This window comes from Silurus aristotelis (assembly GCF_946808225.1).
Source record: "Silurus aristotelis genome assembly, chromosome: 2".
In the NCBI taxonomy this organism is placed as follows: domain Eukaryota; kingdom Metazoa; phylum Chordata; class Actinopteri; order Siluriformes; family Siluridae; genus Silurus; species Silurus aristotelis.
The window spans coordinates 25,311,451-25,330,060 of NC_139575.1; the positions used below are offsets into that span (position 1 = coordinate 25,311,451).

General features: G+C 39.2%; 1 protein-coding gene across 3 annotated transcripts in view; it reads right to left on the reverse strand.

Moving 5' to 3' along the window:
- The window catches only part of cacna2d2a (calcium channel, voltage-dependent, alpha 2/delta subunit 2a), a 224,953-nt gene that overhangs the window by 25,890 nt on the left and 180,453 nt on the right, over positions 1–18,610 (reverse strand). For all 3 annotated transcript variants that reach the window (XM_083529148.1, XM_083529147.1, XM_083529149.1), the window contains 6 exons: positions 17,430–17,480; positions 15,372–15,471; positions 12,984–13,145; positions 11,391–11,501; positions 10,935–11,013; positions 3,998–4,047 (listed from right to left, as the gene is read on the reverse strand). In XM_083529148.1, coding sequence (XP_083385274.1) covers positions 3,998–4,047; positions 10,935–11,013; positions 11,391–11,501; positions 12,984–13,145; positions 15,372–15,471; positions 17,430–17,480 — 553 coding nt within the window. The remainder of the gene's footprint in view (positions 1–3,997; positions 4,048–10,934; positions 11,014–11,390; positions 11,502–12,983; positions 13,146–15,371; positions 15,472–17,429; positions 17,481–18,610) is intronic.

Sequence of the window (18,610 nt, forward strand, 5' to 3'; positions counted from 1 at the left end):
TATATATATATATATATATATATATATATATATATATATATATATATATATATATATATATATATATACACAAAAGGGTATGGAAAGGACAGAGATATTGACAGTAGTTTAGATTTAAAGTGTGCCACTGTGTGCTGATATTAAAATGACACTGAGTCGTGCAAGTCGAGTGTTAAAATTATGCAAAAGAAGGAAAGGTAGACGGAGAGAGAAGTCCAGGTAGTCCAGGATAATCATAATGACATGATACAGTTTAATAATGCTTTATAGAGAAATAGTTTATGAAAAACTTAAAGGAAAAGCAAAAAAAGGCCTCCTTATAACAGAAAAACTTGTTTAAAATTCTGTTGAAATTTCAATAACATTGTTGTTAACAAATTCACAGAGTAACATCTAAACCGATGAACAGTCTATCTGCAAGCACCCACAAATTAAAATTCCAGTTTCTATCCCTATCCAGATTTAAGTACTGACACTTTTTTCAGCCATGGGGCCACATAATGACACAATCGCACTGTGCTTCGGTGTGGCTTTGGGGAATGAGACTTTGGAGAGCTGTATCATTTAAGGACTTGAGACTAAAGAGAGAGGGTAATGGTAACGTAGGACAGTGGCTTTTAATGGTGTTTTCACACTTGACCACTTGAATCCATACTCAGGAAGGATACTGGGCTTGTATAGAAGGAGGGGCTCATATTTTCTTGGTTGCTTTCATATAAATAAAATTTATTCCCAACTATTTTGCAGTTTTTATCTTCTTCTTTTCCTGTAGTAAAAACACATCATGCAGTAAAACATTCCAACCAGTAGGTGATGTTCTATAGAATGGTTATTGCACTACTCTAGTCTTATAAAAAGCGGGTTTTATATATCAATAGGGTACTCTGATGACCGTAACAACCTATTCTCTACCATCATTAAACTTGAAACAGTATATAATGTAAAACGTTAGATCTTCAGCCAAGAAAAACAGTGTTCACACAACCATAAGCATAGCAAAGTCTCTGGAAAAATGGCCTCGTGTGAAAACAAGCCTTACCAGCATTACGCTTGCCAGCAGGGAGAGAATCACTGACCCTAAAAGCAGGAAACAGTGCTGTGTGCACATTAAAGCCATAGAAATAGCCCTTATTCCACTTCATATATTCTTATTCATCGTCGGAACATGGAGGTGCTGACAAGCGTGACCTAATCTATTATTAGCTGATTAAAGCACTGTTTAATGCCCCACAGGGAGGTCTTTCATCAGACCGAATGACAGGTAGACTATCAGACATTATCGTGCAGCAGAAAGAGACAGGAAGTAATCTTTCTCTCCCGCTCTAATTTGGAGACAGTCGGTGGAGAAAACCATGACGGATAGACGTGGAGGACTGTGATACTGACAGCCACCAACGGAGATTATAATTATTTCAGTTTTTTTCTAATGTTGTGATTTAAACCTTTCAATTGATGTAAGGTGTTTGAAAATAAGAGCGTGTGAAACAGAAAATTCCATCTGATTGTATGTCCTGTGGTTTATCCTAGTCTAGACCGTCATAAAATATCATGTATTCATATCACCAAAAACATCAGAAGAGCATGTAAACATCAATAAAAGACAGTGCATTAGAATAGCTACATCGTTATGTTTGACTAGTAAAAAAATACTAGTGTTTTCATTTAGGCACATTTAAATATTGTAAATATTTCAAATAAATAGCAAATTACTAAGGGCAAAAAAAAAATCTTAATAATTTCCTCTGAAAATGTAAACACAATCGTTGTTTACCATAAACAGTACAACTATCATTTTAAACTGTTTTAAATGGCTATATGTTTGCAATCAAAATCCAAAATCTTACTGTTATAGCAACGATGTGCATGGTGACTCATCTACAGAGAAAATTATAAAGCTTTTATTACATTTTTAAACAAATAAGTGTTTGTGTGTCTGAGAGGCCAATGATTTAAAATGTATTGCTAATTAGTACTTGCACTGATTTCTTCACATTTATATTTTTAATGGTCGGACCAAACACTCACTGGTCCATTTAATGTCATAGAGTTATTACTGTAACCTTTTGGTCAAAATAGGAACTGCAAAACACAATTAGAATATTTATCTGAGGCAAGAATCGCGGTGGCACAAGCGCCCTGAAAAGTTTACACCTAGCCGATTGTGCTAGTTTAAAAATATTTCAATAGTACGGAGTGTGAAGGATGAAGTCCAGACAGCATGTAAATGATGTAGAGAACAAGTTCTATTGTAAGATATATTATGACTGGGACAGATAAACTGGGATTACGAAGTAGATAACGTCTGTACGTTAGAAATACATGTGCACCACGGTCAGCTTGTTTTTTTCTCCCATTTCCTTGGTAATTTTGATGTGAACACATTTGCTGTTTTTAACACATTTGAACACAGTTGTGTGAAAAAGTGCTCAAAGAGAGCCTCCTAGATTGTATGGTTAGTGACTGAATGTTGTCAGCTTTTGGATGCGTATTACGAGGTTATAGTAAAAATTCACTGAATACAAGCCTCCAGCACAAGTCGAATGGAATGGCCTCTTTACTCTTTTTTAACGACATGGTTTTGTTCAAGGCCATGTCGTTATTAATGTCGTCCATTGGCTTCACTTTAATTAGAAGTACAGAAGAGTGTAGATGCAGCCCTGAATCCAATCCAATCCACATTTCACATTTTTAAATATTGTGTAGTATGTACATTCACATTGCGGTTCAAATACCTGGGTTTTCCTTTATGTTCACCTTCCTCGTAGGATGTTTAAGCTTCACAACACTGTCATTTAAAGTAGCCTGACCTTCGTATGCATCTTAAGTTCACGCCATGATGACTCATCCGTTATGATGTATGAGTCTGCCTTAGATTTTACCCCACGGCTCTCACTTTGAACAAATATGTTTCGTTAATAGGTTTGGTCAGGACGAGGTAGGAAAATTTTGTTCCAGATTATATGTCAGAGCTGAGAAATTTTGGTGACACGCCATAGCTGTAATATAAAACAGGCCATAATTCGCAATAAAGCATGTCTCCTTTGCCTGTCAAATGTTCACACGGTGTCTACTGCTGTCCTGCTACTGGCTACCCAAAGGAGTTTGCTATGTATCTGTTTAAATAAAGTACCTCGCTCTGCATAATAAATCTGCAATACAAAGTAGATTACATTACAAAAAAAGGAGGATAGGAGTGAAAGAGTGAAGAGAGCCAGCGTGAAAGGAGAGCGGAGGAGAACACCAGACATCACTGGTGACTAACTCTGCCAAAGTCTTTTAAAGCCCAGTAGTGGATGCATCACTGGAGCTAGCTTCATGGCTCCTGATGTGTGTAGGCCACCAAAGTAACAAAATGTGACAGTAGAACAGGCAGTCGTGAGGTGCACAGGTGTGTTTCTCCCACTCAAAACACACACACAGACGCAGACACACGCATACACCCTGTCACGCTCACACCTGCCTCAGCTAGGCTATTAGAATAAGTGGCAGGTCTCTGAATAAAACTACACTCAGTCTAATGAAACAGCTGACAGTCTATTCAAGATGCTGATTAATGCGCCTGAGGGGAGGTTAGATCGGTCGAAGGGAGGAGAAGAAAGAAACGGAGTGTATGTTGCGACATATGGAAGATGGGGATAATAGTGTAAGAGTAAGGAGAAGGAGCAGAATGAGCGTGTTTTAAATGCAAGAGATAGAGAGAGCGAGAGAGAGAGAAAGAGAGAAATAAGAAATGTTAGTAGGTGATACTCAAGAAGAAAACACAGAACATTATACTTTCAAGTTTAGAGTTTGTATGTCACCCCAGCTCAAATTGATGTGGAGCTAGAATGCTCTTAATTACTGAGAGTTCAAAAAAGGCTTTCATTTTATCCTCTGTTACTGTGAAATCACCATTAATATCACAATCACACTATCATCTTAAGCAAGGTAATTAAAACTACTACTACACACTACAATCAAACATGCACAAACAAGCACAAAAAGCGTAAAAGCTAACCTGTGTGTTGATTCTGATTGCTCCGATGGATGGGATCTCAAAGTAGTATCCTAGTGAACAGCAAAACAGAAAAAACAAGAAGAAGCAACAAAGTGAGTAAATGAGCACAAAGCTTACTAGCTTTAAGTCTAGTAAACCGTGCCACACTAATAAACACAATATATTACTGGGACACCTGGTTGTTTCAACCATATGTGGCTCTTCCCCAAACTGGTACTGTTACATGTTACAGCATGGCATGCCAATGCCCCTGTAAACAAAGCCTTGAGTGGTCTGGAATGAAAACGCTCTGACCTCAACCTTATTGAACACCTTTGCGATAATTGGAATGCCGACTGCACCCCCTACCTACATCAGTACCTGATTTAATACCAGTGTGGGTAAATGAGCACAAGTCTCCACAATTACACTCCAAAATCTATTAGATCAACTTCCCAGAAGACTGAAGGTTTTTGGTTATTATAACAACAAATGGATGTTTAAAAAAAAACACGTGAATCTAATGGTTAAGTCTGCACAAGCGTTTGTCTATACATCATGGACAAGGGTGTGTGGACACCTGACTATATGATTTGTATGTGCACATCACAATTGATGATCAAATCAAAGTAGACTGCAAACTGTACTTTTCAAAAATAGTACTACTGAATCCCACTTCAATACGAGTAACCTGGTGTTTCTATTAGAGAATGCGAGGAGGGTTAACCGGAGCACACTGCGCAGTATTAGTGAGCATAGGCATTAAAGAAAGAGCATAAGGTGTAAATTGTGCTTTTCACAAATGTGTGCATGAAGCAGTGAAGTGCAGAGAAACTGTCATGCATGAGAGTGCTTCATTTCGAAGAGCACTGACCACTGTGTGGGCTTGCTTTCCCCTTGCTTTCACACGTATCTACAATTTCCTGCCAAATCATCACATTTTGTGCTCATTTTTTATTGATAAAGTTAGCTGATACTTGTATTGGTCAATTAATCATGCATTTCCTGTTATTGTCTAAAGATATTGTCGGAGCACCACATCATCATCACATATTAATACTCACCATAAGGATATCATTGCTAACTGCACAGCAACCACAATGAATCCCCTGATCGCTTAATGTTGAAGAGATCACTCACTTTAATCATTTATATTGATAAGTACTACATGCACTGATACCATTTACTGTTGTGTATAAAAGATTATCTCCTGGGATTTTGACACTCACAATAGTCTGTAAGAAAGTATTACATGACTGACAGTTTTGTGGGTGGAGGCAAATTAAAACTGTAAAATTGCTTTGAGCTGCCAGGAAGGATATTGTAATAATTATGGAGTAACACAGGAGCTTTGAGTAAGGATTTGGACTGTACTTAATGTCAACAGTCTGCTACACTGACTCAGGACTAAAGTTTGCATTTGATCACCATCACTGCACACCTCAACATCATTTATCTGTAATAAATAGACATTCGGTGTCAACCAGATGAGGATGGGTTCCCTCTTGAGTCTGGTTCCTCTCAAGGTTTCTTCCTTATGCCATCTCAGGGAGTTTTTCCTCGCCACAGTCGCCACCGGCTTGTGATTCAGTGCACTTTTACAACTAACAATGGCTGTGTGTGTGTCTGTGTGTTTATGTGTGTAGGTCATTGAGCATGCTGAAGCTTAGGATTAGGCTGATTAAATGGAGAGCAGAGACACTAGCAGGGTCAATAAGCACAGCTCAGTAGGTTATTAAAGTAAGGAGTGTTTGCACAACGAGCTGCAAAATGGCTGCAGCAGAATGCTAATAACTAAGTGATGTTCTTCACCCTACATGATAAGATTCTCCTTCTCCTTCTCTCTCTCTCTCTCTCTCTCTCTCTCTCTCTCTCTCTCTCTCTATATATATATATATATATATATATATATATATATATATATATATATATATATATATATATATATATATATAAAAAATCTCAACTAAAGCTGGATTGTATCTCATTTCAGGTCTAAAATACCGTGTCCCAAAATGCCACCTGTCATGTCACAATATGAATAGCAAAGATATTAGAGGAACTCTCCAGCATTTTCCAGCCTTATCACCGCTTGCCGCATGTGCAGCGTGATTACCACAGGCAAAGAAAACCTGTTTACTCCAAAGTCACCTATTACAGGCAGTCAATAAACTTCACATGAATACCCAAGCATACCCTGAAAATTTACAAAAATATACAAAAATAAACATGCTGTATTTGTTTAGAAAGAATTCATAAAAAAAGGAAAAAACTTATGTATACAAGTACAGCTTTGATAGGATGTTCTGTCTAGACCAATAATAGTAAAAAACCTTTGTGAAGGCATGTAATGTCTGAGATTTTGTATTTGCCCTGAACAGATGTGTATTTTCTGTTCTTTTGTCAACTATTTCTACTCTGTAGCATGGATTTACTGTTGCCAAGTCATTAAATCAAATCTGGAAAGCAGAAGGGGGAAGCCAATGACCTCTACCATGTAGCAGAGGTCAATTCTTTTTATGCGGCTGAAGCATGGCAGTACGCTTCTGACATAATGCGATTCCCAATTCGTTACTTCTTTATATACTATCAAATATAAATCTATTTTTAAAAAAAGCAACTATATAATCCCAGAATCTGATTTAGAAAAGAAGAAGAAGACAAGCAGAATGTCAGGGGGCACACACTAAAATAAAACAGCACATCAGACACCAACCATTGTAATCTGGTTGTGTTAAAAAGACAGGTAAAGACAGAGACTGGTCATTTCCAAACTAAGATGCTGTTCTCTACGTATTAAAAACAAAATGCGGTGCTTTACTGTTTAAGCCAGAGGCCCCCGACCACCAGTAACGAGTCATAAAAGAATTGCTAATGAGTCAGATGAACCTTCTGGGGTAAATGTCTACAGATGTGACACAGTATTTTTATTGTGTGTTGACACTTTAAGAGCCACTATCCAAATTGACATACAGCACAACTTCAGAAAAATATTTCCCCACTTGCAACAGGTTCAGCCATTTATTGACATAAGTTTTAAACAAACTCCCCTTCAAAGTTTTTTTTTTGAGGTAGAAGGTAAGTTAATTAGGCGATATGATTATGGAGACACAGCTAGTGATGAAAAATAGGAAAGATTTTGCAGCTGCATAAATGAAAATATGCCTTGTATCTAAAATACAGTTTTGTCTCTTTAGGCAGTTCACACACACCAGCCCCATGTGTGTAATACATGAAGTCATATATTATAAAGGTATAATTTGATAGATTATTGTAAATCAACTGTTAAATATATAAAAGGGTCCCTGGTGGTCTAGTGGTTAGGATGCGGCGCTCTCACCGCTGCGGCCCGGGTTCGATCCCCGGTCAGGGAACCAACCCCAGCCACTCTTAGTAACGGTCCCAAGCCCAGATAAATGGGGAGGGTTGCATTAGGAAGGGCATCCAGCATAAAAACATGTGCCAAATCAAACATGCGGATGATCCGCTGTGGCGACCCCTAACGGGAGAAGCCGAAAAAAAGAAACTGTTAAATATATTCAATGTTGGCAAGCCCTAGCTTAAGCATACTCTAATTTCTGGTTGTCACAGTACTAACAAAAAAGACTTCTCAGAAAACACAACATACAAGGCAAGACAGATTCAGTTGGCAAAGTTTAAAATGAACAATTATGACATCTTATTCTAAGAGGGCATTGGGCTCACCTGAAGTCTAAAAGAAAACCCACATGAGTGTAACCCTACGTTTTTGTATACGTGCGGTTTGGACTGCCATTAGTCTGAGTAGTGACAGTAATGTTTTTTTTGTAATAAAACAATGTCACTTCCATGGTCAAATTCATTTAAACACATGGACACTAATCAACACAGCACATATGAGAACCTCTTCATGTTTGTGTCACTGCAACGGGATTGCATCATTTTCTTGTTGAGTTTCTTTTTTCATTATTAAACCACACTCTGGTAACAATATTAGGGAAAACGCAATATATAGGTAATTAAATAGGAAATTGATGCTCATGCCCTCTGGTTGAAGCTATTTTTTTTTTTATCTTTTATTGACCTTCTAATGACATACATTTTAAAGCGCTTCCAAAGCACCCATCATCCTGTTTTTTACTTAAGCATTTTCGAGCACTTCACACAAACAGCTTTACTGTGGTACTGCTGCAGAGATGCTTTCAGTAAATCGGGCACAATGGTTTTTACAACAGAAGAGACATTAGTGGCTCGTTAAGTAATTAGTTGTGGCAATGTTTCTGTTCTTGTGTTGAGGGCAGCTTTTAAGCCACTTGTGAGTGATTATTGTTTCTGGTGAATGCGTTCAGTGGCTTGTTTTGAACGAGACAGCTCATGCACCCATGACTCAGTCACCCTATTCATCGGCTTATATTCATAAAGAAAAGCAATATTTATTTTGAACAAAGTCAGTTTCCCTTGTAAGAGTTAATGAGCCTGACCACATTATGTCTGTGGCTTGGTAAACAGGCTCCGGCTTGTAAACCTGCCTCCTGTAATGGCTCATAATCTGGACATAGTGTACTTAGCTTTTAGGCTCATTCCCCTCAGATCTGTTTATTAAGGGCAACCCTTGATTGGGAACATTAAGCTCACGGTTGTCATGTGAATGCCAGAATTGGCACAGATCTCCAATTCCCAAAGCACACTATGGCCCACAATCATGGCTGCCGCAGACTACATCTCACAGCCCTAACGGACACTTTTAAGTTCATGTTCAAGTTCACTGACTACTGATTGCACTCTACTAGACTCAGTCAGTCACATGATATAAAAGCACCTTCACTGCACATTTACTTTTTGTGAAGCATTCGCTCTGTGCTCTGTTAATATGGTTACATCACCAAGCCTTGGTATTCTGATATCTATTCTGGTTCACGATATTGTTTCGACTTGCTCTTGCCCGGTCTGGTCTATGTTGTTTCTTGATCACCTTACCATTGCCTGTACTTTGCTTCTTCCTTGTCTTTGATTGCTATATCAAATAAAGCCATGCATACTTGTACATGCTTACATACCTGCCAACCTGACACCAGCAGCATAGCCCTGACACAACACATATACAAGTAGTCGTCGACTTACGACCACAATTGGGACCGACAGACCAGTCGTAACACGATTTGGTCGTAAGTAGAGTAAGCTATATTTACAGTACTGTGAAATGATGCCGGAAGCTGGTACGCACTGTCGTACGCCGCGGCTTGCGATTGTGGTTGTAAAGTCGACGACTACCTGTATCACAAGATTGACCAAGGAAGAAGGCTATTTTAGGGGACCTGCCGTGCAAAGGGGTCTACTCAAATGAATGATGAACCGTTTTAGGTTCAGCCACTGTCATCAGGTACAGTAGGTGTGTGAACTAGTTTTACTGATGGACACCGGGGGAACTGAGATGACACACATTACTTGTGTCAAACACTTGTCTCTTATTGTTACCTACAACTGAATCCTCTTTCCTTAAGTGAATAAATTGCTCTGTCATTCATGCAATATGTTCAACAAAAGCAATACCCACAGAGCAAACCTCTGCCAGTACACCTCTCAACCTGTCAAAGCCCATTTGCATGTGTATAAGGGATATGGGAAAGAGAGAGTGTGCGTAGGATGAGGGACCTTCGCTTTACACTCTAGCAAGAATGCGTTCGTGTCTGCATGCTTTTGATAGGACATGTGATCTCGAGTGTCTTGTACACCAAAGGCACCATCTTGCCTTTGTAAGAGTGTCAAGCGTGTTCCTCTGCAGTCTTGTGATAGCAGCATACACTGTGGAAAAGGGGGGCGGGTTGGAGATCAAGTCCACAGAGAAAGGCGAAGGAAAAACCTTCGTGCCTGCTGTGCCAATCTGGTCCCCTTCACAACTGCCATTAGAGTGGAGAACATGGCCACTCAAAAAGCTAATCCTTAAGTCAGAACTGCTTTGGCTGGTGATGGAGGGAAGTCACATTTATCGCCGGAAAGCCAGTCTCTTTTCGCCTAATTAATTAGAAATTTGGGGGGGGGGGGGGGGGGGGGATTGCAGGGGATTGCAGGGGATCAGGAAAGGACTACTGGAGCACTTTGGCACTGTTCGCAATTGACTAATCAGAGAACCGGGTGAGTAATGATTATTAGGAGAGTGCTGAGCACGAGGAAGCAATGCAAAAAGGCCATTGAGGACAAGGCGGGTAGAGCGAGAATCAAGAAGCAGAAACATGAACAAGAAAATACCCCGAAATTGCTGGGGTGGATCAAATGCGTTATGGGTTTTTTTTATTAGAAATTGTGTTGAAGTTAATGTGTGATTTTATGGCCATAACAGAAAACATGTTGCCTCCTAAGCCATGGGTGTTTAATCTTTTCCACAAAGGGGCAGAGTGGGTGCAGGTTTTCCTTTCAACCAAACATGGGCCACACCTGATAGTCAATTGAAAAAGAAGATCTAAACAGGTGCTATCTAGTGTGGCTTGGTTGGACTGAAAACCTGCACCCACTCCGGCCCTTTGTGGAAAAGATTGGACAACAGTGTCCTAAATGAAATGGTGAGGACTGTATTTATTTTATATATCTAAAAATTTTTTTTAAATACAAACGATATTGTTAATGCAGCATAATTCTGAATTACTTTCAGTGTTTAACTGGCACTGTAGGTGGACTGGCTATTCTAAATTTCATCTAAATGTGCAAGAGTCTAATGTTTAATTGGTGTCCCATACACCACGCATTCCTGCCTCGTGTCTAATGTCCCCTGCTTACAATCCCCCACCACCCCCAGATCCTCCATGACCTTGAACGGAATAAATGATTACTGAAGATATCAATTATAAATCCTTTAGGATACTAGACACATTTGGAAATATTTATTTAAATACTTTTTTGATCTAGAAAAGACATTAGAGGTCAAAGTGTCATGGAGAAGACTACGTTGCTAGAAAACATATTGGAAAATATTGGAAACCTTCACCTTTGTTGGCGCATGCAATCCATTGCAGTGGAGTGACATCGTAGTTGTGCTGCCCCACGGAGAAGGTAAAAACTCGAACCTGTGAGAGCAGAAAAGTCATAATGTAAGGCTCTGACCTGTAACTGTATTTGGTATTAGTATTTATTTATGTGTTAAAGCCTATACACAATATAAACACTGAAATGCTTATTAATAAAGACCTTTATGTGCTGAAAGAAATGTAAAGCCATGTTAGCAAATGGACTGGAATTTTATAGGATGTGCCAAGTATCGAACAAGTAGAGGATTTTATAAAGAAGTCTGTATATGTGGAGTCTTTAGGTATTAGTCAGAGAGACGGGGCTGAGTGGCTTATTTCTAGACATTCTAATTTTGAGTTATTTCGGACAGCTCGACACAAGGACATGTGAAGAGGAGATTTGTCTTTTTTGCGTTGATTGTCAGCGCCGCACTCACTGTTTTATTGGGCCAGTTGTACTTCTCGAAGACCTCTTGAGCTCGATCCTCTCCTCCATCTGTGAACATCATTATCATCTTATTGCAGTTTGCCCTTGGAGCGCTGGTCTCCTGAGAGAAAAGGGATGGGGAGGGGAAAAAAAAAAAAAAGGAAAACAATTAGCAATAATAATATAGACTCCATTTTCTAGATAAACAACCGCCAATGTACACTTGAGTACATCTGCCCCATAATGACAGTGTTTCATCAGTCCCTCCCTTTGTCTATTAGAGAGATGGAGCGTCAGTGCGTGCTTTTCTAATCACACGTCTGCAATCGTGCCCAACTGCTGCCCTGTCGTCCTATTTCTGAAGAGCTATCTCGAAGTCCCCTCTCTCTCCTGTCCAATCACAGCTGTCATTGACATTCGCCCGATGCCGGATCACTGACAAGATACTAATAAAGATAAATAATACGGCTGCAATTACAGATCTCAGCTGCTCTCCCCTCCACCAATCAGGAGCGCCGGCCGCAGCGGGCAGTGATTAAAATGCTTTAGTAGTTTTGGCTCTGGCAGCGCTTGGAGTGACTGCTGAGTTTGGAGGGCGCTAAGGCGAGCACAAAGTGAGGCTGAAAGCTTGGCTCGCTCTCCTACTCTGTCAAACAGGCAGAGAATACAAATTCATCTGTGCGTCTGCAGCCCATCTCTTCGCAGCCGCTCTCATCAATCATATCATCAGGGTCTATTAGAGAGCCAGGTTCCCAAAACACACACACACACACACACACACACACACACACACACACACACACACACACACACACACACTGATTTGTGGACATGCACCAATGATGAAAGCTCAGACGCATATGCCGCTACGCATAAGCGCGTACACATACACAAAAACAAGGATTTTTGGACACAATATAATACACATATAATAACAAAAACTAATGTTCTCTTTCTCTCTCCTGCTCTCTGTCACCCATGCACACACATACTCGAAAACCCTCACACACAGTACATAAAGAAAGCCTTACCCTCTAGCATGAGAGGGTTACACTGCTCAAATATGAAATAAATTGGGACCACAGAAGGTTCCATCTGCCTATTTTATGGTTTTAAGATGTATAAATAGTCTATAAATTAGGTTCTTTTTTTTTATTTTTACTTGTATATTCTGTCCAATTTCACACATATTCAAGCCTTAAATAATAATAGTTTTTTTTTTTAAACTCTTCCCCAATTCTCTCACCAATTCCCGCCAACTAGTTTTACTTTATTACATGACAACTGGAAACTTGAGAGAGCAGGACAAACACACCCTTCCTCTGAGACATATAAAGCAATCTCTACGCCTTTTCAGAATGTTGTGACAGATTAGGAGGAAAACACTATACATCCTCTTCTGCATTCATGAGCTCAGAGATGCCAGTAATTGGCTAGCTTGATTTGGGATTGCTGGGAGATAGCATATGTGCCAATTGTGCTCTGATTTCCCTACAACTGGTCAAACACCTTTCTGTTGCACCATTTGGAAGTCTTGTGAATTGTTTTTTGAACATTAAAGCTAAAGATGTGTGTGTTTGTGTAGGAAAGTATCCATTCTTACATTTAGCAGCTGCTCAAAGGCAAACTGAAAGCCGGATTTGTAGTCGGTCGTCCCCTTCGCGTGCATGTTCATCACCTTCTCTTTGAAGATCTTTTTGTTTCGCACGTTCGCTTGGACCAGCGTCTTAAAGCACGGGACAACAGCGTCTGCCTTTTCATTAAACTATGACAGGGAGAGGGGGAAAAAAAAAATCCAGTTCTTATAAGAGCTCTATGAAAAAGGCAATAAAAAAAAACCACTTCAAATATTTAGACATGTGAAAAGACATATTCGGGCTGAGACATTAGATCTAAGCGTCTTAATCTGTTATTTTATTCTCTAGTTTTTTTTAGTTCCGTTAGCCAAAACAGTGAATAATCACTAAAACACATTCAATAGGAATTACAAAGAAAAATGAAGTTAGTAGTTTCAGCACAGAATAAAGTAAATCTCTGTGCATGTATCTGTGTGTGTGCGCGCTCATGTGTAGCTCCAGCACTGTCAGTTCTCTTTGACTCACCTGCACATTAACTCCTGCTACATCAGGCGAAACATTGCTTAAACTCCATCAGCGTACTGCGTGTTTGTGTGTGTGTGTGTGTGAGAGAGCATGTGTGCACCTCTTGACAGTAAACCCTAGGTTCTACAGAAGACCTACTTGAGCATGCTTATGATTAGTTGTACACTTTACCTCAATTTTCTGTAGGAACTGTAATAGTCATTTCTCATTTGAAGGTCAAGCTGGAAATGGACTGACATTTCTGGATTATGGGGAAAGCTATTCGTATATTGAAGTTCCACAGTGTTGATATTTCTTTGTATGTAAGACTATGAATATAAAGAAAATAAGACATACTGCACGCACACTCTTTTATGATTTGGCTCAAGCCTGGGTTTCTTTGATAAGGGCAGTGAAATGCACTGTGGTGGCATTTAGATGGCGTTGCTTATATTGCGCAGTCAGAGCTGTGATTAGGAAACACATACACTCATTCAGAGGCAGAGCTTAGCCCCTGTGTGGTATATGTGTGTGGGGGTCCATTGGTTTGCACTGGATCTTCAAACTTGGTTAATGTACTTTAAACAATAAGTGTATACACACACACACACACACACACACACACACACACACACACACACACACAAACATATATATATATATATATATATATATATATATATATATATATATATATATGGTGTAGATAAGTGTATATACATTGTGTACACATTGTTTATACAATGTATACATTGTTTAGTCTCCGCCTCACACTCTGATTGCATTTATTATAATTATTATACTTAAAAACATACACAACAGTTCCAGAGGTATAAAAGAGAAACTACAGTTAGTGCAGTGTCACTGTGGCTACTCACTCTATACTGTATTTGTTTGATTTGTTTTGCGCATGCATGAAATGGCTAAAGAATCCAGAAAGTGGCTAGCGGCTAACACTAGCACTATGGGTTCTTTAGCATTTTATGTCCAGCTTCAAGAATTTCTCTTAAAAGAAGAAAATCCTGACAATTCCACATATCGAGGGAGTGAATGAATGAAGGATGGAAAGGATGAAGACATTTGTTAAAGTATGCTGAAATAAACAGTTAAGTAGATCATATCTTTAGAAAATGTAATGAAAACACACACACCCACACTCACGCACACACACACTCAACTGTGGTACTGATCTGTACATGTACAACCTGGACTCAACACACACTCGTACTTACTTCACACATCCATGTCTTCAGCACCACCCATATTATATTACTTCATTATTACAAACTGTTTACATGCTGTTTTCGATTTTATTATAGAATATCTATTGATTCTGTTTTTTTCTGTTGTTGATTCTATGGATTTATATCTAAGAATTGCTGCCATAAGCATAAGTGTCATCTGCCTATCGAAGGACTTTTATATACAATATGCTCATATTGATCATGTTTCCAACACGTTCATGCTGTATAGTTGTGGAAGACTAATGATTAATAATCTGGTGTCAGCCAGAAAACGATGGGTTCCCCATGTCATTTCAAGAAAGTTTGCTTTTCCAGTGCTTAATATGGACGTAAATCTACATCTGGCTGACTTAAAAACAGAGATGCAGCTGCAAAATTATGTATAAAATGAACTCAATCAAAGATTTACAATTTAACAATTACACTTTTTCTAGCCATCTTTAAATGTTGGCTTCATAGAGGTGAGCACACACTCTATACAAGGTCAATACACTGTCAATACTACTGTTTTGCACGCATTTTAAATGATAAAAATCACTAAAAAGTCTAAGCATTTTTTGAACTAAGCATTCATTGAGCAGTTAGCACTGACACGTGTAATGAGTGAACTATCTATATATGGGTGTGTGTGTGTGTGTGTGTTTGTGTACGTTTGTATTCCCTTACCTGTGCTACATTTACATAATCATCGTCAGACAGTGTGTCCAGCATCTCAATCACAGAGGTCTTCATCAGCTTTAAAGTGAGTCCACTAACGCTGCCGCTCCTACACACACACACACACACACACACACACACACACACACACACACACACACACACAAACACAAACCTTTGACAAGGCACACTACATACAAATACAATTTGTATACCAAAAAACCCTGTATACAGCAATCACACAATTTCAATTAGAAGTACATTAGGCAGTGTGCCATAAACAAGCCATTGGAACACATATTTTTCATTTTCTCGCAAAAACCATTTGCCTTGTAATCGCAGCAGGAGAAAACATATGGACCAAAAAGCTGTTGCTAAGCAGCACCTGTTGCTAAGCATCTTGCGCCGCTGTTTTTTCGGCCATGTCCGTCAAAGGCTGCTTCCGAGCATGTGTCATTGTCACAAAAGCAAATGGAGGAGATGTCTACAGTTCAAATAACAAAGATTCAGCAGAGATTTACAAGTCCTTAGTTGAAAAAAACTAAGCAGAAAAGGCATATATGCGTTTGGATTTTAGTTGCCAGATTTGTAGAAAACACGGACATAAGAATGGTTTGTGCAGACTGTACTGTACTAGCCGGCAAAAAAATGGATATATAGAGATCGATTTAAGTGACATTTGTTCCTTTTGTATATCTCTAATCTAATCAGTCATGTCATCTTCATTTCAAGAATATAAAGGCTTGTGATTAGGTATACCTTCTATTTTTTTATTTAAATCACTCCATTTCTTTTTTTTTTTTTTTATCTCTACATCAGTCCTAGACAACAGTATTTGTATTTCAGTCATGTTCTTGTTGAGCAAAGAGAACTTTGTACCTTTGAAAGAGCACACTTGCTAAAGGATAGAGGGATTGTTTAATTTTTTCCACCTAATCTCTGTAAAGCCACAGGCAAACCAAAGACATTCCCAGAGGAATAGGAAGCAGCAGCTTTGCTTTGCTCAGGTCACCGACAATAATTTTTTATTTAAGCAGGTGTACAAAAAACATTCCTGGAACTTATTTCATCCAGAAATTAATTAAACGTTTAATATAGTCTGCAGCTTACCGATCTTACTTATTTTAAAGAATTTATAGAAGATTCATTCTTGCATGATTGTCTCTTGAGGATAATAAAAAAAAAGCAGTTTATGCTACTGAGAAACAGCATTGACAATCAAAACACTTTATAAGAAACACGTGAACACCTGTTATTTATGCAATCGTCCAATCAGCCAATTCTGTGGCACCAGCATAATGTATACAATTAGGCAGATACAGATGAGGCGCATTAGTTCATGTTCTTATCAAATATCAGAAATGAGAAAAAATTTGCTTTTTGTATCTTTATTCAGAAAATTTTTTAGTCTTTTTCAGAAACTGCTAATTTTCCTTGAATTTCCACACAGAATGGTGTGAAAAACAAAAATCATTTTGTGAGTAGGCGCAAACTACGTGTTGATGAGAAAGGGCAGGAGAGAACTGTCAGAGTGGTACGAGTTGCCTAGAACTCAAAGAACCACTCATAAAACCTGCGGTGAGCAAAAAAGCATCTCAGGACCCACAACTCATCATACATCCAGGTGGATGGGCTACAACAAACCGTGCTGAATCAAGGTTATTGGAATCCTATTTTCTCCAATTTTGATGATGATTAACTGTAGCATTGTGCCGCTGCCACATGATTGGCACGTTTACGTTTATCTTCGAATAACAGGTAAAGACCTACCTCTTTCTAAAACACTTAAACTAGCACTTTATGTTTTGAATATTTCAACCAACAGGTGGCACTAGAGCACCACAACCGTTGTAGTCATGTCTCTCTGTGTGTGTGTGTGTGTGTGTGTGTGTGTGTGTGTGTGTGTGTGTGTGTGTGTGTGTGTGTGTGTGTGTTTGTTTGTGTGTGTGTGTGTGTGTGTCTGTTTTAGTAAATAAGTATGAGAAGGACAATGTGTTTGTGTGTGTGTGTGTGTGTGTGTGTGTGTTTGTGTGTGTATGTGTGTGTGTGTGAGTTGGGAATACTTACACATCCACAATGATGACCATATCTTTAGGAGAAGAGGCACCCTGAATGTACCTGTTAACACAGAAATGAAACTAAAAATTGGTTTTCAGACACAGCAAACCCATTTAACCGACTTCTATACTTGTTACCTTCAGGCCTTAAATGTAATACATTCTAAACCAACAAAGCTGTTGCCTCAGACTCTGACACTGGGCTATACAGCAGAGGTCATAGAACAAGGACACGATATTATTGATGTGAAACACCACTTTTACATGGTGCTGTTGGTGCATTTAAATTTTTTTTCTATGTGTTCATCTCAACAACCTCCTGAAGAATATTGGGGTAGTGTCATCTGACAACTGACAAATATGTACACTACATTCATGCAAAGTTATTACCTTACATAGATAAGTAAGTTGGCAAATGTTTTCAATATTAGTCTATATTGAGCAAGGTAAAACGTGTTCAATATCAAACTCAAGACCCCTGTTTGTCTGTGGGTCAGTGTTCCTGCTTCTTACTTCACTTAATTCAATATACAGTGGAACCCCGTTGTACGAGCAACCTATAGTACGAGCAAACGGAGATACAAGCAACCTCGCTCGCAAAATTTTACCCTGTTTCACGAGCAAATTTCGAAGGCACGAGCAAACCCACGCTGCCGGTTCCCAGTTTTCGGCGGAGGGTCGCATCAGTCGCCTAGTTGATGACGTATCACTCGGTCGCTCTCGTTGTTCAGTGCAGCAAAAGCGTAACTGTGGCAGCGGTGGCGTGGCCGAGCGGCGGTTCGTGAATGGAGGGCGGGTCCGGGAGCAGATAGGCAGGGGATTGCCTCACCTGAAGTTAATGTGACTTAATGATTGTTCTTTCTTTTCCAGTGATCTGAGGGTGCATTTAAGGAGGAGAGCGTGTGTGTGTGTGTGCGCGTGCGTGCCTGAGAGCGCCTGAGACGTGCTGTGTGGGGCACTAAGCAGACCGACACACAAAAAAAAAAAAAAAAAAGTAGATGTAAAGCCTTTGCACCTGACCTGTTGTGGCATTCCTTATTCCCGTATTCATACGCTCTCCCACAGTAACTTTTTTTAGTTTTATATTTTTATTTCACTAGAAATCTTGAAAAATGTCTCCCAAGAAAATCAGTGATGGTGCGGTGAAAACGAAAGTAAATAGAATTACATGGAACCCGAGGAGGTTATAAG